General features: G+C 39.8%; 1 protein-coding gene across 2 annotated transcripts in view; it reads left to right on the top strand.

The window, feature by feature from the left end:
• Positions 1–23,506, top strand: part of LOC143960587 (uncharacterized) — a 169,657-nt gene that overhangs the window by 129,622 nt on the left and 16,529 nt on the right. For both annotated transcript variants that reach the window (XR_013270347.1, XM_077469341.1), the window contains exon 4: positions 15,691–15,738. Coding sequence is in view for 1 of the 2 variants with exons in the window: in XM_077469341.1 (XP_077325467.1) it covers positions 15,691–15,738 (48 nt within the window). In the remaining variant the exon portion in view is untranslated. The remainder of the gene's footprint in view (positions 1–15,690; positions 15,739–23,506) is intronic.

The raw sequence follows: 23,506 nt of genomic DNA, 5'->3' as shown, positions 1-23,506 counted from the left end.
AGTGGTCCTGAGAAGGTGAAGGTGAACTGGAGTGGAGTGAACACATTTAAGTGCAGGAGGAACAAATATAAGAGAAGACACAAATAGAAACTGTAATTTACTTGGACATTTTTTTTTGTTTTTAATTACAACGTGAAAAAATTATAAGAAGCGTTATTTCAATTTATATTTTCTATAAGGCTGGTAAAGTCCGGTGGATAGGGCTGAAAGTTAAAATATGTGGAGCAGTAAAGAAGAAAATAGAAAGCAGAGCTGTACCCGAGACATGTTTTTGTTGTTTTGATTGGAATGGTGACATTTTCAGATAAAATGGACTAGTTACATTCCGGGTGCTTAAAAACAAAAAGTGTGCAAAGTTTCACAGTCTTTATTGGAAAGCATCCACAGCCTGAGTAGAAAAACCTGTTTACTGCCTGCCTGTTGCATAGAAGTACTAGTGCTCTCTGTGTGGAAACATTGGTCTTCCTGCAGGGGTCCAACACCCCCCCCCCCCCCCTGCTAAGTCAGAATAAGAGCAGTCCAATCAGCTAGAAGCATTAGGTTTGCAGGTTCCAATCACCCTGGAAGGCTGTTCACAGTGGAGTCCACAATACACTTCTCTATTGGTCTGGAGGCAGGGGTTAGTCTTCTTTATGGAGTTATAGAGATAATATTTATGTAATCAACAAGTATTTGGCAAACGTTTCTTTAAGGGTTCATGTGCAGACTTAAAAAGAGCCAAGTATAGTATGCTTTTTGACTTGCTTATGAGTTTCTCAAGGATTTTCTTTAAAGCATTTGTTACCCCCCCCAAAAAAGTGATCCTGTTCCCTTGTGCATGAATTAACAGCACAGTGCTTATGCTGTGTCATTTGGCCCTTTCTATCATATAAAAACCTGGCTGATCCTGCCTGGCTATACCCACCCTCCTATTAACTGACCACAGTTTATCATGGCTGCTGAGCCCTGACACCGTGGTCAGTTTATGCTGCTCTCCCCCCTCCCTGCGTGTCAGCTAGTCTGTGCCACTATGCTCTCCACCTCTTCCCCTCCTGCTTTTATCAGAACTGTACAACAAACATACCATCCTCTCTGCTAGCTAACAGTATCTGTCCTAGTGCCTGTGCTGCAAAAAAAAGTCAGCTAACACCTTATAACTGAGTGTCTCTCAGCACTCATGTTACTCCTCTGCCCTCTCTCCACCCCTCCTCCTTGGCTGACGTCAGCGGCAATGCTCTGCCACCACTGACAGCCGGTCAAGGAGCCATGTGAGTGCCGGGAGACGCTTGGTTATAAGGTATAATCTGCCTTTTTTTTCAGCACAGGCACTAGGATAGATAATGATAGCTAACAGAAGAGATGGTATGTCTGTAATACAGTGGCTTAACAACCACTTTAAGCTGTTTCTGAGCTGCTTTGTCCTGCCTCTGAATTGCTTCCGGCTGCCTCTGAGTTGCTTGCAGTGTCTTTTGTATTGTCACTAACTTCCAGTCTGAACAGCTCACCCATAATGAGCTCACTCCAAGGCTCACTTTAGGTACATATCAGTAATCATTGTCTTTAAAAAAAAACACCTTTGATGTAAAGTGCAATATTACTACACGGAATTTTATGGAATGTATTCAAAGACCAAAAGTTTGTCTTTTTATGTTAAATGCTGATCATCTCTTGCTGCATCATCCGCGCCTGCCGCGCACCGTGGGAGCATGCCCGTGTGTGTCACAGACTCGATGCCCGCCAGTGGCCAGTGATCAAGGCACGGAGAGGCAGAACGGGGAGATGCCTATGTAAATAAGGCATTTCCCTGTTCTGCCTAGCAACATGACAGGGATCTACTTCTCCCAGTGATCGGGAGATGTGATCTCTGTCATGTTCTAGTGAGCCCATCCCCCCTGCAGTTAGAACATGCTGAGGGAACACAGTTAACCCTTTGATCCCCCTAGTGCTTTTTTTCAAAATTGTTGCTCTTTTTTTGTTTATAGTGCAAAAAAAAACACACAGAGGTGATCAAATACCACCAAAAGAAAGCTCTATTTGTGAGTAAAAAAAAGGACATCAATTATTGGCGTATCAGTTGTTAGGGTACAATGTCGAACGACCGCGCAATTGTCAGTTAAAGCGACGCAGTGCCGCATCGCAAAAAAGGCAATGTTCAGGAAGGGTGTAAAACCTTTCGGGACTGAAGTAGTTAAAGCTGCTAGGAGCAGCTTGAAGCAACTTAGAGTCAACTTAAAGCAAGTCAATAGCAGCTTGAAGGAACTCAGAAGCAATTACCTAATGTGCTTAAAGCCCAACACAGAGAGATTTAAAAATGATCCCTTACAGTGGAGCTGCGCCCACACTGCAAGGGTCAACTGCTTGTTTAGTCTAGGGGAGAGTAGAAGCACTTTAACTTACCTGACATTCCTCCACTCTGCTCAGGGCAGATGGCACTCCCCTACGCTCCAGTGGTGGACTGTCCTTTGGCATTAATACGTCCAGTGCAGAACTATGGACCCTCTTTTAGTCTTGATGACGTCAGGAGCTGAGACCGCTGGAGCATAGGGCAGAAGATACTGCCGAGACTGGCCTAGCAGCGTAGAAGTAAATTTAACAAGTCCCCTAGACCCAAACAAGCAAATAGACCTTGCAGTGGCTCACTGCAAGGGATAATGTTCAGGTTTCCCTGAGTTGTCTTTAGAGGTTCATGTACATAGGCTTTTGTTTGTATCTGAGCAGCTGTTATTCCCTGCACGCTATTAAAAGTATTTTTTTAAAGTACGTCAGGGTGTTGCATGCGCCCTAGTTTTACCATCTTGCCCCTGTTATCTTGCCTTGCAATATTTTTGCAAAGAATAAATGAGCTATAGCCTGGAGATTCGATATATATGCAAGGGATATAACAAGCTAGTGGGTGATTGATCTCACCAGTGCCCACCCAATCTCAAAAAGGTCAGTTTTAACTGGATTAACCCCTTTATTTCAGGGTGCACATGGGGCATAAATAAATACAAATTGTAAAGCTGTCCCTACACTAGTAAAAATTAATTTGACATTTTTAGTTTTAAGAATGCTTGTTCAAAATCTTCTAACTATTATGGTGTTAAATTAACATTAGTTTTCGACCAGAGTGGCGAAAATATTCAAAGGAGCAAAATGAAAATCTTTCCTAAAACTAGTTTCTAATTGTATGTGGTTTTTGTTCAGACAAATTGCATTTATTCCAAAATCAAATGTTAAAAGCAAACTAAATTTTGAAGTAATTTTGAACATTTTTCAATCGGTCGTCAGATGTAGAAAGAATTTTCATAAGAGTGTCTGTTTGGCTATTCATACGAATGATAGTTTGAAAATCTAGTAGTGTATGGCCAGCTTTAAGGGAGTGGCATAGAGTAAATAAAATGTTGGGTAATAATCATGAGAAAACAGAACTCAACATGTGAGATGGCAACAAGGCTAACTTCTGTGCTGTGGATTTGAGCCAATCTAGAGGTTAGCAGGAGGTTACCCTGTCTGCCTGTCTCCAAAATACCCATCTAGTACTAGTAAGACTGCCAGCAGCACTGTAACTGTAACACTAGTCTCATTAATACGGCCTCCCGATATATCTGTCCACCTGTTACACTCGTTGCATACACACAGCCCCTGTTTCCCCTTTTAAACAGTTTGCGTACCAGTCTACATTCCCCTCTGTCTGCAGTTGGTCAAGCTGCGTCCTTTACAGTACATTATATGCGAAGAATGTGGCGGACACCTGGTAAAACCACTGTCCAGATTATAGGTAGCAACCAGAGTCATGACAGGCAGATCTGATCACAGGGGGCCTTTACTAGGGTCAATCTTGGCAGAAGCTTGAGGACAAGAGCCTTCCCATTTTTCTATAAGAGGTACAAATATGGCTGTCCTTAGAAGGAATGTAAGACTGAGCTGAAGAGACTTGGCAGTGGCAACTGGACTGACTTATCTGCTCCACAAAAGCCGTTAAGGTCCATGCACACTAGGAGCAGAAAAAATACCAAAACCTCCAGCAGAAAAATCAGCAGAAAAAATGCTAATAGTAACTCATATCGCACAAGAGTTTATAAGAGTTTTTTTTTTCTAAAAAAAATATTCCCCTCTGATTTTTCAATGTACACTTGAAAACGCAAACGCTCCTAAACGCCACGTTTAGGAGTGTTTATGAGAGTTAAGCATTTTCTCTACCTGAAAGCTTCTCCTAAAAAACACGATCCAGAGAGGATTTTTTTTCCTCTATATGCTGAGCTTAAAATATGCCTCTAAACATCCTAATATGCATGGACACATAGTATAACATTGAGCCACTTCTACAGGAAGGGAAAAAAATTAGCAAAACTCCTGTAGAAGCAGCAATTTTAGCCCCAGTGTACATGGCCCCCTATGGCTCATACACAGGATCATAAAATCGTATGAAAAATACCTCTTTCGAAGCCATCACGCGATAATCTGATTGTTAGTGCATAGCTTTTCAGAGCAGATCAGGACAATTCATGTGAAAAAGCATGAAAATTTTGATTTAATCAGTACAATACAAATATACTATAACACATTATGACTTCTAAATTTTTATTCTGTCAATCGAGAATTTTTGTAACTTCAGTAAACTCTTCATTTTCGATATGAGGCTAGCATGCAAAAAAAAAAAAGGATGATCATTCATCTGATTATCTTATGTGTCTCAGTTTTTTTTATGTTTTTAGAAAATTTCAGCAGCTGCAGAAATAAAAAGGTAATTTTAATTTTTAATATCATAAAATTGCAAAATAGCTTGTGTAGCAATTTTATATGCTATAATATTTTTTTAACAAAAATGGAGTTTAAGGCAAATTACGGTTCCATTTTTAAAAATACCCAAACCTCTTCTGTTCTGGAGGGAAGAGGTTTGGGTAATGCATGGACATACATTTTAAACTTTAAGGGCTCAACCGTTAACGGATTTGAACACAGCTTTCTATGGGCCATGCACACAGATGCACGAAGATAAGAAAATGTTTTCTGCATTGATATCCATACAAAAAAAAAGAAAAATCTTCATTTCAGGTCCTGCAGAAGAACTGTACAGCCGTGACCAATATTGTTAAGAATGACAAAAATATTACATTAAAATATCTGCTGCCTCCACTTTTATGATGGCAATTTACATATACTCCAGAATGTTATGAAGAGTGATCAGATGAATTGAAAAGTCCCTCCTTGCCATGAAAATTAACTTAATCCCATAAAAAACATTTTCACTGCATCTGTGAAGAAGGCTTCAGGGCGCACAAGAAAGTCCAGCAAGCGCCAGTTTTGCCTAGGTATAAAAACATCCTCCGAAAGCAACTTCTCCCAACCATCCAAGAACAGTTTGTTGAAGAACATTGCCTTTTCCAGCATGATGAAGCACCTTGCCATAAGGCAAAAGTGATAACTAAGTGGCCTGGGTAACAAAACACTGACATTTTGGCTCCATGGCCAGAAAACTCCCCACACCTTAATCCCATTAAGAACTTGTGGTCAATTCTCAAGAGGCGAGTGAACAAAAAAAACTCCACAAATTCCAAGAGAACTCCCAGCAGTTAATATGCAAGAATGGGCTGCCATCAGTCAGGATGTGGCCCAGAAGTTGATTGACAGCATGTCACAGCGAATTGCAGAGGTCTTGAAAAAGAAGGGTCAACACTGCAAATATTGACTCTTTGCATAAACTTCATGTAATTTTCAATAAAGCCTTTGACACTTATGAAATGCTTGTAATTATATTTCAGTATACCAATATACCAACATGTGTCAAAAAGATCTAAAAACACTGAAGCGATAGACTATGTGAAAATTAATATTTGTGTCATTCTCAAAACATTTGGTATTTGTTTTTGATATCATTTACATGCATACACCGAAATGAGCTCCATTGAAGCTGTCTGCGTTATAGCATCAATAGGCCATTTATGCTGTAACGCTGTACATATGTAAACCTTGCTCAGATGTTACATGTGTACCTATTTATGCAGGATCTTGCACTAGTTTCCATTTTTTTAAACACCTGTGTGCATGTACCCTAACAAGAGCCTGGTTAAAGGAACATGACTCTTTATGGCACTCATTAGTTCAAATGTTAAAGGCCGTTCTTGGGCAGTCTACAAAATGGCTATCCTTGCCTCTTCCTCAGCAAACCTGCTGCTTCTTGTTAATGGTCAGCAATAAATTTAGTAGGTTGTTTTCACATGAACATTACTCAATGATCGTGTAAATGGCAGCAAGTCAGCAGTAAAGTCAAACTGAAGAGGTTTTACGAGATAACATGACCGAGTCATAGCCGCGATTTGCCGATATCCAGCCGTGCTAGCTCAGTACAGAACCGGCCCGAGTGCACAGCACTGATCCCCAGAACAGGTGCCTCAAGTTCAGACATGCTAATTGGCTCGTCGTAAAGCATAAGCGTAACTTGTCACACATTCACCTGTTAAAACAGATATTTAGAATTTGCCACTAATCCCCTTTTCACGAGTCAGTTTTCACAGTCAGCACACTCGGCCTCTGTGCCTGCCGAATGAAGGCCCCATTCTTCGCCTGAGTTATAGCGCCTGGGCCGCACCAACCCTGTCACTAGGGATGCTCTGGGGTTAAGTGTCTTTAGTTACAAGCTAAAACTGAATTGTTAATCCTGCTATCATTTCTATCAGGAACTTGATATGTAAAAGGTCAAGCAACCTCCCTAACGTATTTCTGAGAACATATTTTTACCAGATATCTTGAAAGGGAAACCGTCCTAACTTTTTTTTTTTAAGCAAGCTGTAAAATGTAACACATTTAAAGGAAAATGGGTAACATATTTATTTTAAAGGTGGTAGCAATTAGCTTAAATTACTGTATATTTAAAGCCAAAAGTTTTTTATTTTATTTTGTAGTACAGTAAAGTCTTCCCAAAACAGAAGATACTCATATGTTTCATTTTATCACATATCCAAAAAAATAAAACGATTATTTCTTATTTTTGTGACAGTGGACTAAGCTATCCAATTTCTGTTATATGCCTTTGGCATTTTTGCTTCTTTAAATACATTTTATGGCGGATAATACTAGCAAAAATGTGTTAATGTATTAAAAAAAGAAGAAAAAAAAAGTATTTCTTTCAAAATAATGAATTAAAAAAATAAATAAATACAATGTATTTAAGGATAGATAGATAGATAGATAGATAGATAGATAGATAGATAGATAGATAGATAGATAGACATCCTACCTTTGGAGAAAGAAGCATTCTGCATCACTAACATTCTTTTTGCTCTAAAGTAATGACTCTGCGCCTCCATAGTTACTGTATATTCAGTCACATTTGTTACCCTAGGACAGGAAGAATGTCCCTGAAAAAATCACTAGGTGGAAAAAAAGTACGAAAGCCTGAAAAAAAATACAGCCATCATATCTAAATACTGGTAAACTTCAATCTATTACATTGTTCTTGGATTTAGATAAACTTGGGTTTACATATTCTAAAATATTATTTCCCTACTATTTTTGTTAAAATAAAATAAATATTGCTATTAAAACATCAAACTACTAAAACATTTTGGGGTTGAATGTACCCCTGCATTTATTTCTGATGCTCTAGTTTGTATGCCTCTCATACAAACTGAAGAATATTTAAAAATTCTGTTTGATGTGAAGTGACTTAAATGCCCAGAGCAAGACTAATTTTATTCAGCAGAAAAAAAGTTGGAAAAGTAAGAGATTTTTTTACTTTGAATTTATGCTCTATAAGATTACAGGGAATCAATGAATATGTATTGCTGTGTCTAGGATCAGCCAAACTGTTACGCTTTTCCAAAAATAATGAAATAATCACATTTCCTGTGATGCCATTAAGTCTAGATGGGTTGTAGACAGCAAAAAAAAAAAAAAAAGTAATTCCGACGGATTAATTCCGGAAGAGGTCCGGAAGTGATGTTGCATACACACGGTCGGACTAAATTATCAGAAAATCCGAATTGTACATAACGTGATGACGTTATTTCGTTACGACGGGACTACGTTCAGGCTAGTAGCCAATAGCTTTGGTCTAGGAATTTGATCTGAGTATGCGTGGCACTTTGTCCATCGGAGTAGGCTACACATGATCGGAGTATGTCCGATAGGAGCATTTTGTCCGAAAATTTTACCGGCAAGTTGGAAAAATTGGTCCGTCGAATATTGCGCCGAAAACATTCCGATGCAGACCACACACAGTCGGAATATCTGACAAAACGGTCCGATAGGAAACATTTCGACGGAATCTCCGATCGTGTGTACAAGGGCTTAGAAAATAGAAATTTGGGTGGTAACTATCTTTTTTAAAGGTATAGGCTCTTGGTATTTCATCTTGATCCAACCTCACTGCATAGATTATTGTAACGTTTACCAGTGTATGCTCCCATGCAAGAACGGGCCCAATGCAATTAAGATTGCAGCATACAGAGCCTACACTTTTAAAAACAGGCCAGCAGAGTCAACGACACATTTTGATCATCACATCTCTTTTAATAAGGTGCTTTATATAGGGTGTGCATGGATACTCATACTTGGTGTATGCTCATAAACACATCATACACTGGCAGCTCTTACTATCCATGTTATTGAATATCTATTTGGTCTTGTCAGAAACCCAGGGAGCTCTCAAGTTTCTGTGCACTCTGCAGGATCATCTCAAGTAGTTCAGTTTGCCTCTGTGAACTACAGAAAATCTTCCTATATGGTATGGAGACGAGGAAAGGAACCAGTGTTCTGTAGTCCTGACACATTTACTGTCCCAGGGTGGCTGCTTCTCTACAGATACAGTACAGTGAGTGAGGGTTGTCACCCTAGGACAGGAAGTGTGTTACTGGCAGGATCACTAGGTGGAAAAAAGGAAAATGAATGCAGTCACCATATCTAAGGAGCCGCAGTATATTATTTGTTTTCCTTTGTTTAGATACACTTTAACTTTGACTCTCTTTAAGTAACCAGCCTTAGCCAATGTACTGTCTTAGCAGAAAATTGGGTTTGAGGGAAATCTGAGAGGGGCTATTATTGGTGCCAGGTCTTGCTCACATTCATCCATGGCTTTAGCCTTTGGATGTATAGATTATAGAGATGATTGGAAAAGTGTGGTGTAGCACATTCCTGTCTGGTGAGTGGTAGACCTTTGCCCTAACTGCATGTCATGTGACACAACATGTCATCCCTGGCTGCCTCCTCTTCCGTGATTTGTGCTGTGTCGGGGCTCTGAGTGTGGTGTGCCGTGTCAACTCAGGGCTCTGTGTCAGGAATTCTTTTCTCAATGTTGCCACTTGGTAAACTGAAACCACCTCGAATTACACAGCAGACAGCAGACAATTTGGATGCCATGGTCTTCTAAGTAATTTTGTTCAGCAAACATATTGACTGTTCAAATATAAATACACATTTATTACTAATGGGCAGATTTAAGAACTATCCTACTGGCTACTTATGTTATTTTTATTTTTCCAAAGCTGTAAGCTTTTCAGGTACTGCCCTATGTTCTGAAGATTTGTTTCAGTAGGTTTTTTTTGTCCCATGACAATTTGCTATTTATTTAATTTTAGACCAAATGGGCAATTTTGCATGGTGCAAGATTTAATTTCTTAATGATTATTAAAAAAACAAATTATGTGAACCTTTTTGTGTTAGTTTATTGACCGCCGACATTTTAGGAAAGAAGCAGACACACAATTGATGCTCACATGTTCTGGGGCAAAACGTAACCAGGGGATCTTGACACTTGACAACCCATTGGGCTTACACGTACTAAAGTTTGATAAAACAATGTAAAAGTATTATTTTTTATTCAAGTACCTTGGCATTGTGCAACTTAAGGCATCACATCATCACTCCTAACAATTACCCCCTGAAATATGACCAACCTTGTCACAGTTAATAATTGTATGACGAACAAACAACAGTAAACAACAGTGATAAAAATTCTTCAGTTGTCATTACTACTATTACATACCTCCCAACATTTTGAGATGGGAATTAGGGACACCTACTTGAAAACGTATGTAGGCATAGGGCATGCCCCCCTGACACACCCCCTTAAAGGAGAATTAACCCAAAAAAAGGTTAATTAAATACACAAGGACTTTTTTTTTGCCACTCCTATTCTTTTATATTGGCTTTTAACATTTACAAATGCAGCAATTTATAATTTAGATTAAAGGTTTAGCACTGGGAAATACTTTTTGAAAGATAAAAAGTGCATTTTATATACAACTATATGGATCAGACCAAAATGAGGGACAAATGAGAGGGACAGAGGGACATTGCTCCAAAACAGGGACAGTCCCTCAAAATCAGGGACAGTTGGGAGCTATGGTATTAGCTTAAGAAAAATGTTATGCCACTGCTAAAAAGCTCCACCCAGGACAAAATTCTTCCCTTGCTTCATACAAGAACTGTCCTGCTTTTTATGCCTAAAGTGGCTGGGATAAAAGAAAGAGAAAGGAATGTGAAGAAGAAAGTAAAACATCTTTCTTCTGTACAGAATGTAATACAAGACCACCACTGCTAAATAATGAAGATGAGTATATCATAAGACTCCTTATTCACATGGGCCTAGGGAAGGCTGCAACCTCTGCACCCTCTGTAGCCAAAACGCAGTGTATAAAGTAATGAACATGATAGCATTGAGAAGGTGCACTATATGTGGGCACCCACCACTACGCCTGAGCTTGACAGACATCACATTCCAAAACCTTGGCCATTAATATGGAGTTGCCCCCTTCCCACTTTGCACCTATAACAGCCTCCACTTTTCTCTTAAGACTTTCCGCAAGATTTTGTAATGTGTCTATGGGTATTTGCTCCAAAAGATTTCTGAGGTCAGGTATTGGTATTGGATAAGCAGGCCTAGATCACAATTAGCATTCCAATTCATCTCAAAAGTGTTCAGTAAAGTTGAGGTCAGAATTCTTTGTAGGCCACTTAAAGCAGAGTTCCACCCAAAAACCCTTCCCTACTTCCAGAGACCGTTCCCTCGGAACACCGTTCCCTCGGAAGTTCGGCACCCCTTCTCCTTCTTCCACCGTCTAGCCAATTAGAAAGCGCAGCGCATTTCATGAGTGCACGGTAGAGATCTGGCTGTGAAGCCAAAAGGCTTCACTGCCAGTTTCCCTTACCAGGAATGGCGGTGGCAGCACCCGACAGCCGATCTGAAAATCATCTGGGGTGCTGACATTGCGGGAACCCTGGACAGATAAGTGTCCTAATATTAAAAGTCAGCAGCTCCAGTATTTGTAGCTTCTGACTTTAAATTTTTCCGTTGGGGTGTTCCTCTTTAAGCTCCTCCACAGCAAAGTCATCAAGCCATGTCTTTATGAAGGTGGGTTTGTGCGCAGGAGCACAGCCTTGTTGGAACGGAAAAGGGTTTTACCCAAACTGTTACCACAAGGTTGGAAGTGCACAATTATCTAAAATGTTTTTGAATACTGTAGCATTCCTAAAGAAGAAGTATAGCCAAAGCTATTTTGGCTATACTTCTCCTGTGGATCACAGGAGTTCAGTTAACTCTTCACTCCTATGACTCATCAGATCGATGCTCACCTAGGTAAGTATATATTTTTTTTCTAAATCCCAAACTTCTTTTTTAACAGTGGCCTGAACTTTTGTTCCCCTTTTGTGATGTAGTCTAACTATCCTTGATCAATTGAGCCAGCATCATGTAGGAACTCTACTGCTCAGTATAAAAGTATTGTTGATGATAGCGGTTTTGTGTGCAGTCATGGGTTGTGCAGTCATGGGTTGTGCTGCAGCGTTAATGGCAGAGATGGGGTTAACCTGTCCTTCTTACGGCTTTTATTTCCAGTACCTTATGATTAACCTAAAACACTTGTGATTACACAATGTACTGAACACCTGAATGAACTGAAATTACCAGTTTGCTATCTTTTGTCCTCCACACTGGTTGAACTGAGGTCAGAAATGTTTTATATCAACCCTTCAAGTTAGTGAACAGCACTGTGGAGATGACTAGCATTACAAAAGAATTGAATGATTTTATGCTTATATCTGTGCTTTCTTATGTCAATTGTGTGCTAGTGATGGAAGGGTTTGAAACTGTAGAAGAAGATTGAACAGAGCTCATAGAGAAGGACAGTGCAGAGGTAGAGTTTATGTGTTCTCTCTACTACCTAGGGGGTCACCAAATAATGAGAATATCCTTCTTGTAAGGATATGCTCCTTCTGGTTGACAATACTCAGCCACTGGAGATTGGGGAATTACACCAGAATTGTCTTCTACTCTGGTTTCTGGTTGTGGGGAGAAATGTGTTTTCATTAGATGATGGACCTCTCAGAGGGAGTATATGTACGGTATGTTATGGTGGCCACACACGCTTTGATTTTATTATCCAGTCTTTAATTTTATTCAAATCATATATCCAAATTTCCCTTCCAATTGATTTAGATCAGATTTGATCAAACAGAGTTGATCAGCCATGGTGAAAAAATCATCAATCGCCTTGCATCAGTCGGCAGCAATGAGATACTTTGTTCATTCAATTTGATTATATTTAAATTGATCACATTATGAGATTACATGCTGGAACCAAAGATGCAATCGATAACTTACGATCATAATCTATGATCGTATCCTAAATACTGATTTAAATCCACGTCTCAGTGTGTATCATATTGATTGAATAGGTTTTCCACTGTAGATTGAGTATTCCTATAGAAAAGAATAAACAGATTGGAAAATAAATCATTTATTGAAGTATGTATGACCACCACTGGATTCTAAAAACAGACCTAAGAGGTCAGGGAAGACAGTCTGTACACAGATTGAGATAGCAATGTGAACAGATACAGCTGAAACCTGCAGTGTACATGAGGCTTGCAGACTCCTCTCCAAATTATGAATGACATGATTTATAGGAAGCATTTAGATATGGTTTGGACACACTCTGTTTAACATTTTCCCAACTAGGCTATAATGTTTTGTGTAGGCTCATCTTATCTTTCAATCACTGTGTAATTGTGGCACCATTTTCTAATAAGGGTTAATCTGGCCATGCATGGATCGAAATTTGGCCAGTTCAGTAGGGACTGTGCAAGTTGCGATCCCTACAACATGTGTGCTGTGGTTGTACAAAAGTCGATCTACTAATCGACTTCTGTACAACCGCCCTGTCACATTTTTCCTGCATGATCAGCAGTACAGGCTATAGACTGCAGCATTGATCAGTGTGTTCTGTTGGCAGGGAATTTTTCCCACTGTCAGAATACCATAGCTCAATGGGAGGATTTGAAAGTGTGGATGGGGGAATCTGGTAATTTTTTGGTTCAACCCACTGTTTGAACATATTTGGAAATGTCTATTCCATGAATAGTGTAAGAAATATACAATACAAATATAGGAATATATAGTTATTTTAGTTGGATAAAGTAAGGAATAGGTTAAACCCCTGTATATTTTTTGCTGCTTATGATCCAGTGTGGAGATTTGTTTTCACTTCCTGTACCAGAGATGTAACAGGAACTGAAGGGATATAGTATTATTATTATTATTATTATACAAGATTTATATAGCGCCAACAGTTTACATTTACATTCATAGACAGTTGTCACCGGGACATGTGTCCCCATTAGAAGATTTCCCCTCATCTGTTCTGGTGACAACCCAAAATTTTCGGATTTCCCATCACCTTCAATTTCTAACAATGGTCAGCAGGAGAAGCAGAGATGTTGAATCTCCCCAGTGGGGACACGGACAGCAATAAAATCACTATTTAAAACTGAAAAAAAAAAAAAATTGGGCTCCTGTGAGTTTAGGGCATACTTGTTATTCTCTACATTGGAATTTGGAACATCACCTATCTACCTACAAAATTTATTTTCATCAGACCACTCCATTGCTTGAAATCCCATTACCAATAATCTTGTGTTCTGGGGACTCCAAGTTGTTTAGGTCAGGATAGCTGTAGAAGTTCACTGGTCTCACTTGTTGATCACAAGAAAGATGGTCGGCACTCGGGATACCATCCAAAAATAATCTTCCTTTATTAAAAAAGCATGTACAGTAGCTATAAGACAGTCAACACATTTTGTCCGTAAGGCAAATCAAGCAATTCATAATTCGGAGGAGTCTGAGCACCGGGTGAAGATGTTATGCATGAAGGTGGAAACACATATATACCTGTTTCCATTTAAGGTCTCGCTTGTTGTATGGAGTTGTCTCTTACTGGATACCACTAGTGTACATAATTGGTTATCAGAATCTGGAACTCTCTCGCATGGGTCTTCTTTCTGGCCGTAGGAAATAGCTATTTCTGCCTATCTCTACACATTTCTATGGAAAATCTAGCAGAGGGTATAGGATGTAGAAATACTGCAACACTGCCACTGTTTTTTTTGTGGCTAAGCATGTCCAGATAGATTAGGGCCTAAGCAGAAGGTGAATCTAGGCCTTCAAACTTCCTTGCTGTGGTGCCTGAAAGCTGTAAATCCCCATTGAAGCAAAACTCCACCCAACTTTACCCAATGAATAAATATATTTTGGCGAAATGCTACTTTGTATGCAAAACAATGGAGGAAGCTCATATTAATTTTATTCAAGATTTATGTTGTATGTAGTGCCAACAGTTTGTGCAATGCTGTACAATATAAAAGGAGACAGTACAGTCATAAATCCACCATCAGGGATATCCTTAATGTGTCACTTATGTTACATGTCAGGACTGCACAATAGTGGCCCAATGCCAGACCTTCCAGCACATAGTCAACAATTATCAGCTTGAAAGGTTGCTGGGAATGGCCAGTAAACCTATTAAAGGATCCACCTGTGGCTACCCAACAAAGAAGGATCTCTCGTGTCCTCAGAACAAAGCAGACATGTGAAAACTGAACTCAATCTATTATTTAGGTTGCATCAATAATATAATGGTTAAAATAATGCATTTGTGTCCTAATCATTGGGAGTAAAAAACCCAACCACATGACTGTGCTATAAAGGGAAATCATTACCTAATCACTAAGGATGAGTAACAATGACAGTTTTAGTTTCTTCACAATTTCGGAGGAAATCTAGAGATTTCACAAAATTTCCCTATTTGGACTAAACACAATGGGGTTAATGAGAAGGCAAAATTAATGGCCTTCAAATGGATAATGTGGGTTACAGACACTTCTTTCTATACTGTTCGTGTATAGATCTGTGCCAGTTGCCTTCCCCTCACTATTTTTTATTTTTTTGTAACACTAAAAAATGTAACAATAAAAAAAATGAAAACAGCAGTAGACAACTAGTAATTAAATGCACAAAAAAAAATTAACACTAAATCAAATCCACTAAACTGCTTTTTACACAATTTTTTGCTAGCAGATTTAACCTATGCAGCTTGAAAATTTTGAATTGAGAGCTTTCACTTGCCAACAGCTTAATCGATTTTGCCAAAAACACTTCCCAGTTCCCGGAAACCCACCCCCCCACCACCCCGCCACCACCCCCGTTGAGTCTCATTCTTTTTTCTGCAACAGTGAAGTCTCAGTCCTGCTACTGCATTTTCAGTAATAAAAGAGGAAGGAAAACTCCAAAACGCTAAGCATGACCTCTGATAGTGCAAGAGAAAAATTCAATCTAAGGCTCATCTAATTTTAGTGTATTGTATGTAGTATATGTACTTTTGTATGATGCTTTGACTGCTTACTAACTATTGAAAAGTATCTTGCTTAAAATCCACTTTTTTTTTTTTTTTTTTGCAGAAAACCAAGACTACGGCACCTCATCACAGTAACCACCATAAAAAGAAAGTGAGTTTCACTACATTTCAAGTTTTGAATTTCGGATTAATAGTTCAATGGCTGTATTTTTATAAAGCAGCGAATCTGACTTTCACCAAACATCTACTGCCAGTGAATCTTCCTAGTATATGTGTTTTTAATGACAGTGATTGATTCACCACCAATCAACCCTATGAGCAGGGTCCTCGTAAGCCTCTTGTATTTTTTTCTATCGCAACTGTACTGCATCCCTTTTATATTTTAAAGCGCTGCACAAACTGTTGGCGCTATATAAATCCTGTACAATAATAATAATAATAATAATGAAAGTCACATTCACTGCTTTAGAAATATGCCCGAAGTGTATCTAATGCCAAACTTTGTACTGGTGACCATTCTTATAGAGACTCAAAGTGATCCTCGGGAGTAAAAATCCAAAATTTGGAGCTGTTGCCAGAAAAGCAATAGAGGAAAAAATTGTTAATGGAGACACTTGTTTTCTATCACTTACTGTAGTACCTACAGGACAGGAAGTAAAGGATAATCTCGATAGATGGTTAAAAAAACAGGGGGTTTTACTATTCTCTGTCCAAAATGACAAAAAATATATTTTAGCTTTGGATATATTTCAAAGGAAACCTAAAAATCTTCACTAGCAGTGGGTCTGCCCCCATACTGCAAAGATTAACTACTCGTTTCTGTCTAGGAGACTTTCAGAAGCACGTTTACTTAAGCCTGGTACACACTAACTGGTTTTTTTTTTTCGTTCAACCCAGCAGGTTGAATGAAAATAAACTGGAGAGCTCAGGAGGAGCCGCTGTACTAACTATGCAATGTTAATACAGCAATCTCCCCGGCTGAACTGTCATGTTCTGACAGGGGGATGCCCCCCCCAGCCAGAACACCCCAGTCAGTGCTCTCATCCATTGGCTGAGAACGCTGATCAGATGCCGATTGGCAGACCTTTTTTGGCCATGCCCCTTCAACAGAAGCTTCTGTTGGACTGGCTACGGTACACATGGGCAGAATTCCGGTCGGTTTCTACTGAACCGGCTGATGCCATCCAATATTCTGCCCATGTGTATGAGGCTTAACTCTGTCCTCCTCTCCTCTGCGCTGCTAGACCAGACCCTGCAGCCTCTTCTCCTCTATGCTGTGGCTGCCTAAGGTCCTCTGAAATCATCATGACGATGATAGAAAATACTTTCTGTGTGTTAAGAATTCTGGAATGGGTTGGTGAGTGTGAAACAGAGACTATTAAAATAGACCTATTTATGTAATTTTTCATTGTGATATTCATCTGCCCCTCCCCTCGTCCAATAACAGAGCAACTTGTTTTGTGAAACTAATACAAAATGTTTTGTGAATGGACGAGGTGTAGTGTGAGTGACCCACTAATATAAATATATACAATGTTTGAGAGCAAGAACTGTAAGTTTTAGGGCCAGTAGTTTGCTGCTTACAGTAGTGATGAAATGAATTAAACTAAGCAACCCCACACCTGGGACATCCATCATTAGAAGTGATTTCTTTTTACAAAGCAGACATCTAAAACTTGTTTTCCTCAAGTTCAGCTTTAAGAACAGCATGATAAGTAGAAACATAGAAAAGTGATGGCAGAAAAAGACAGAGTAGTCCATCGAGTCTGCCCATTTTTCTTTTGTGTTTTGGTTTCCTCGTTAAGTATTTTGTCTAATCTATGTTTGTCCAAAGCATGTTTGAAGCCATTTACTGTTGGTTACCTCACTACCTCTGCTCTTCTGAACTGTATTCACCCCCTTGATGTATTTTAACCACCTGACATCCGTGCCATGGCCAAATGACGGCCACAGCACGGATGTGAATTCCCGGAAGGACGTCATATGACAGCCTCCCCTGTGCACGATCCCTGTAGGGCGTGCGTGGAGCGTGATGTGATCACCGAGTCGCAGGGTCTCGGCCCCTTACCATGTGATCAGCTGTCAGCCAATGACAGCTGATCACATGATCAAAACAAAAGCTTGGTGATCCTTTTTTTTTCTCACACTGACAGTGGAGGAGAAAAAAAAAGCCGATCACTGGCTTATCTTAAAGGGACATCGGTGCCAAAAAGGAAGAGGCAATCATTTATAGAGTCTAACAGTGCCCACAAGTGTCACCTATCAATGCCCACAAGTGCTACCTATCAATGCCTACAAGTGCCACCTATCGATGCCCACAAGTGCCACCTATCTGCCCACAAGTGCCAGCTATCAATGCCCACCAGTAGTGCAAATCAGTGCCACCTAGAAGTGCTGCCTATCAGTGTAACCGATCAGTGGCCATCACTGCCACTCATCAGTGGCCATCACTGCCACCTATCGGTGCCCATCAATGCCGCCTCATCAGCATACATCAATGAAAGACAAAAATTACCCATTATAACATTTTAAAAGAAAATAGAATAAAAAAAAAAAATATTAATTTGGTCTTTTTACATTTAAAAAAAAAATCGCACAGGTGATCAAATATGACGAAAAGAAAGCTCTATTTGGGGGGGAAAAAATGATAAAAATGTAATTTTGGTACAGTGTTGTATGACCGCGCAATTGTCATTCAAAGTGCATCAGCGCTGAAAGCTGAAAATTGGTCTGGATAGGAGGGGGGTTTAAGTGCCCAGTAAGCAAGTGGTTAAAGGTTTCAATCATGTCTGCCTTTTCCCTTCTTTCCTCCAGACTGTACATATTAAGTTCCTGAAGTCTCTTCTGATTTGTTTTATCCCCCACACCTTTCACCATTTTTGTTACCCGTCTCTGGACTCGTTCTATTTTATCAATATATTTCTGTATGTGAGGCCTCCAGAACTGGACACAGTATTCTAAATGAGGTTTCATTAAAGATCTAGGGGAATCAGTACCTCCTTCCTCCTTGTGATCGCTATAGTAATGCATCCTATAATTCTATTCACTTTTCCCATTGCCTGGTCACACTGCTTATTTTGCAATCATCTGAAATAAGTACCCCCAATTCTTTTTCCTCTGTAGTGCTGGTCAACACTGTACCCCCAGTGTTGTACTCGCTCAGGGGATTATTTTTCCCTAGGTGCATTATTTTACATTTAGAAACACTGAACTGCAGTCTCCACTGCTTTGACCAATCTTACAGCAATGCCAAATCATGTTCCATGTTACAGACACCTCCAGGAATATCAACCCTACTACACACCTTTGTATCATCAGCAAAAAAGGCATACCTTGCCAAACAAAACTTTAGTTATATCAGTTATATATAGATTAAATAAAATAGGACCTAGTACAGAGCCCTGTGGTACACCATTAGTGACTGGTCTCTGTCTAGAATGAACCCGGTTTACAACCACACTCTGGTATCTATCCTTTAGCCAACTGCATATCCAATGAGCCACCCAAAGATTAAGTCCTAGTATAGACAACTTTTGTATTAGATCATTATGTGGAACAGTATCAAATGCCTTTCTGAAATCAGGATATGCTATGTCCACAGCACCACCCTGGTCCAAAACATTGGTAAGATAGTAAAAAAAATTCAATCAGATTAGTCTAACATGATCAGCCCTCAGTAAAGCCATGCTGCAAGTTGTGTATTTTTAAGTGATTCTCTCAGGAATGATTCCATTAACTTGAATACAATTTATGTTAAACTCACTGGCTTGTTATTGCCAACTTCTACCTTATTGCCCTTCTTGTGGATAGGTGCAATATTAGCTGTCCATCAGTCATCTGTTAGAAGAGATTGAGGAAAAAGATCTGTTAATGGTCCAACAACGATACCTAAGTTCTCTTAGAACTCTGGGATGAATACCATTACGGCCCATTGCTTTATTAAGCTTTAACCGAGTCAGTTCCTCTGCTACCTCTGTCTTCAGGAATCATAGAAATGAACCGTCATTACTAGAACCAATATGATTCCCCAACGTGTTATTGTTAGTCCAATTTATGAGAAAAGTAATGTGTCGGTGTAACATTTCTAGGTATTTATTACCTCTCTTAGAGAGTACTTTTCCTGACAATGCTTTCACCTGCTTTTCTCTCCAGAAGGATGCCTTTATCATCATATAGGCATCATCTAGGGTCACCATCTACTTTGGGGAATGTGATGATAGCTCAGAGATGCCAAAGTCATTTAAATTCTGGTGACTGTGAAGTCATGTGCAGTTCTTGTCTGTGTTAATGAGTGCCTGACACTGAGCGCCCATTGCAGCCTCTCACCTTGTGACTTGTTGCAATGTACAGTCCAGGAGATAACTGGGGAAAAGGAGAATGAGGTATGCTACTTCCTCCCTGCAATAAAGTGAAGGCAAGATGTCAGCCTAGGCAAAGTCACTGACTGGAGCTTAAGCACGGCTTTATAATGATAAAGGTAAAGCTTTATTGAAATTCACTGGTTTGCATCTCCACAAGGTCAGATTCAGGCTTTTCCTATCATAAGGTGTCCCACCTGCTTGATATCTAAGTGGATACCCTTTAGATGGAGACAACAAGCGGACTGTGGGCAGTGGAGCTCTTGAGCGAGTCTCTTCTGCAGTCTGCACGTGTATGGGAACCTTAAAATAATTACTGTATGGTAGTATAAGTGTCCATGTTTGCCTGTGTGAACCATGATGTCCTTGCAGCTGTTCTCAGCACACAAATAAGGTATCCTGTTAATCTGATGCTGTGAGCTGCAGCCTCTGAAAAGTCGCCGCGGTTTGACCCCAAGCAAACTGGGGCTGGGTCTCTGTTCCTGAATTCCAAAATATGCTTTGTTCTGTTTGATCATCAAGTAGCTTTTGTCTAGTGGCACACAAGGACTAGCAGCTGCGCCCTACCAAGCTGCTACAACCTTAGTGATTTCTACTATCTGTCAAATGCTGCGTACAGATGATCGGACATTCTGAAGACAAAACCGTGGATTTTTTTCCGACGGATGTTGGCTCAAACTTGTCTTCAATACACACTCTCACACAAATGTTGTCGGAAATTCCGAACGTCAAGAACGCGGTGATGAACAACATGTACAACGAGCCAAGAATAATGACGTTCAGTAGCCAGTGTGGCTCTTCTGCTTGGACCACGCATTCGTGGACTTTTGCGCATTGAATTGTGTACACACGCTCGGAAATTCCAACAACAAGTCTTCTTGTCAGAAAATTTGAGAACCTGCTCTCAAACAGTTGTCAGAAATTCCGACAGCAAATGTCCGATGAAGCATACACACGGTCGGAATTTCCAACAACAAGCTCATATCGAACATTTGTTGTCGGAAAATCCTATCGTGTGTACGCGGCATAAGGGCTTTCAAATATCAATCCTTCCCTACAGGGCTGGCTTTGTGCTTAGGCCCAATATGAACAGAATCTAGGGATGACCAATAGAAGACATAAGAGGTACGGGGAACCTGACTATGAAATTCTAAGCTCAGTTTTCAGTGATGATCATCATTGAATTTGGAAGTGTTTACCTGTACGAATTATTGGTTTTAGGTAGATCAAAATCCAGTCAGTAAAATCTCATATAAGTTTTAGTAATCTTAACGTATTTTCAAAAGCTGTTTTCAAACTGCAGAATACTTGGTAATCCTGCCATGAAGGTCCTTGTTCACGCACTTCCTATTATAGAATGACAACTGTCTTCTGCTTTGACACCCTGTCACCTTTGCCCCTCGTTGAGTCTACCAGCAGCTGTGGTGATACATATTGTGCAGGCATGATCCATTTGTCTTGGTATCAGGAAGCCAGTCCAGAGGAATGATGTGCAGCATCAATGGAGCGAGTACATGTAGACAGAAGCTGACTGATGAACACAAAAACAAAAATGTATTATATTGCAGCTTTTCAGGCCTTAGCTGCATTTTGGTTTTTTTGTAGGCTTTTTGCCTTTATTTTCACTGGTTTGGTCAATTCTGTTATTTTTAAATTCCTTTAACATACCAAGCTGTTCAGCAAATGTGGCAGTTATAGGAATTTATAAAAAAAATATTTATCTAACTGCTTAAGAAGTTTTAGATAAGTTGGACTTTAATATTTTTAGCCCCTTATGTAAGGTCCAACTAAACCTATCCTCTCCAGAGGTTGACAGTGCTTCTGTCAGGTGCCCACAGATCCAGTGGAGCCCCCCAGGTTTTTTGCAGGATCAGCGGATGAAAATAAAGGAAAAAAGCTGGAATTCCACTTTAAAGTGGTTGTAAACGCAGAAGATTTTTTTACCTTACTGCAATCTATGCAGTAAAATAAAAACCTTCGGCATGCAGCTTCCCCTGCAGCCCCCCTGAATACATACCTGAGTCTGATCTCAATCCAGCGATGTGTATGAGAGCCAAGACTCTCTCAAGCCTCTCCCTCCTCATTGGCTAAATACAGCCAGTGACATGGGAGAGTGGGGGCCGGGGGTCAGGAGTAAGAATGCATGAGTTACCCTATAACAAGCAGCCTACTATGAGGGCACTTGGTGGGCTGGAGTAGCAAGGAGCGCTGGTGGGGGACCCAAGAATTGGGTAAATCAATGACATTTTGTTCAAGGAGGGGTCTGGTTTCTAATAAGAAAGCACAGCACTGCCTATTTGTTTCCTTGTCCCTCATTTCAGTAATTTATTTCTACTTTATATCCTCCCATTTATAACAAAACAACAACTTTGTACCTCCATTGCTCCATTCAGCTGAAGGGAAATACCCCATACTTCCAGGTATGGAGGACCATATGGCTCATTCCATGTGATTTTTCTGGACCAATAAGCTCTGTTACATAGGGAGCCCATAGGCCTGTGTAGGCAATGATTGTGTTGACTTGTACCTTACACAGGACTATCTTTTCACTCTTGGAAGGTGAACAGAGAAGTTAGGGAGTGAAAGAAAGGGATATACTGTATATGAAGGAATACATTTTAGTAAGCCTGTTGGGCAAAGCATAGATTGACTTTAAGCACAGCAGTTATGAAAAAGAGACTTTATCTTGCATAAAGCTCTAACTGCTGGCTGTAAAAAGTCAATATAATATATGAATTTCAGTAGTTCCTAGTTAGCTGATTATAAGTAAAAAAATTATAATAATTTTAAACATAATACCTAAACAAAGTATATATTCAAATCACTGTATATTCCCTTTAAATGCACGAGCAGTAATCTTTTCAAATCTATGTGCAACTGTCCTTCAAAACTACACACAGCAGATCTTTGGAGAGTTAAAAAGGCCAAACATAAATGCATAGTGAATTATTTTATGTTTGGTAATTGGCTGACTACACAGGAATTTGAGGAACCACAAAATAAATGTGGGATTAGTCAGAGGACAGACCATTAACTTTGACTGATCCAGCAGTTGGTTCCATCCTCACTTCAGCATTGGAAGTGTGCAGGTAGCTGACAAGGAGTGCGGGGCCACAGAGGATAAACAATGACCTTGTGGTTGGGTGGTCAGCCTCTGGGGAGGCACTTGTTCTTCTGCAGCTCTTCAATCTATCATCTTCTTTAATAGTGTTTCCAATTGATCTGGAATGCAGATCTGTGTGGTGTACCACGTGCAGCACGCCCGTTCTAATGCTGTCATCGCAGGGAAGAGCACAAAGAGGGGGGAGTGACCACAGCCTATTTACCACTTAAAATATCCAATTTTACTCTGTGGTCATAGAGGGGATGTATTGTCACAGGTGTAGTCATTCTGCTTTTCTCCATTTGATTTTCATGTGTAAGGGGAAGAGTGAGTGCGCTTTGGGGCGGCGGGGGTGATTTGATTTTTTTAACGAATAGGAGAAAGGAGTCGTTTATTTAAGAGGGTACATTTAAGTTTTACCTATTTCTAAATAAACATCTAAATCATCTGAGGTTGAC

This window comes from Lithobates pipiens, unplaced genomic scaffold (assembly GCF_037356315.1).
Source record: "Lithobates pipiens isolate NorthernLeopardFrog02 unplaced genomic scaffold, aLitPip1_a1.2 Scaffold_8, whole genome shotgun sequence".
Classification (NCBI taxonomy): domain Eukaryota; kingdom Metazoa; phylum Chordata; class Amphibia; order Anura; family Ranidae; genus Lithobates; species Lithobates pipiens.
The sequence above is the reverse complement of the archived record's forward strand: the minus strand, read 5'-3'. Positions and strand labels throughout refer to the sequence as shown.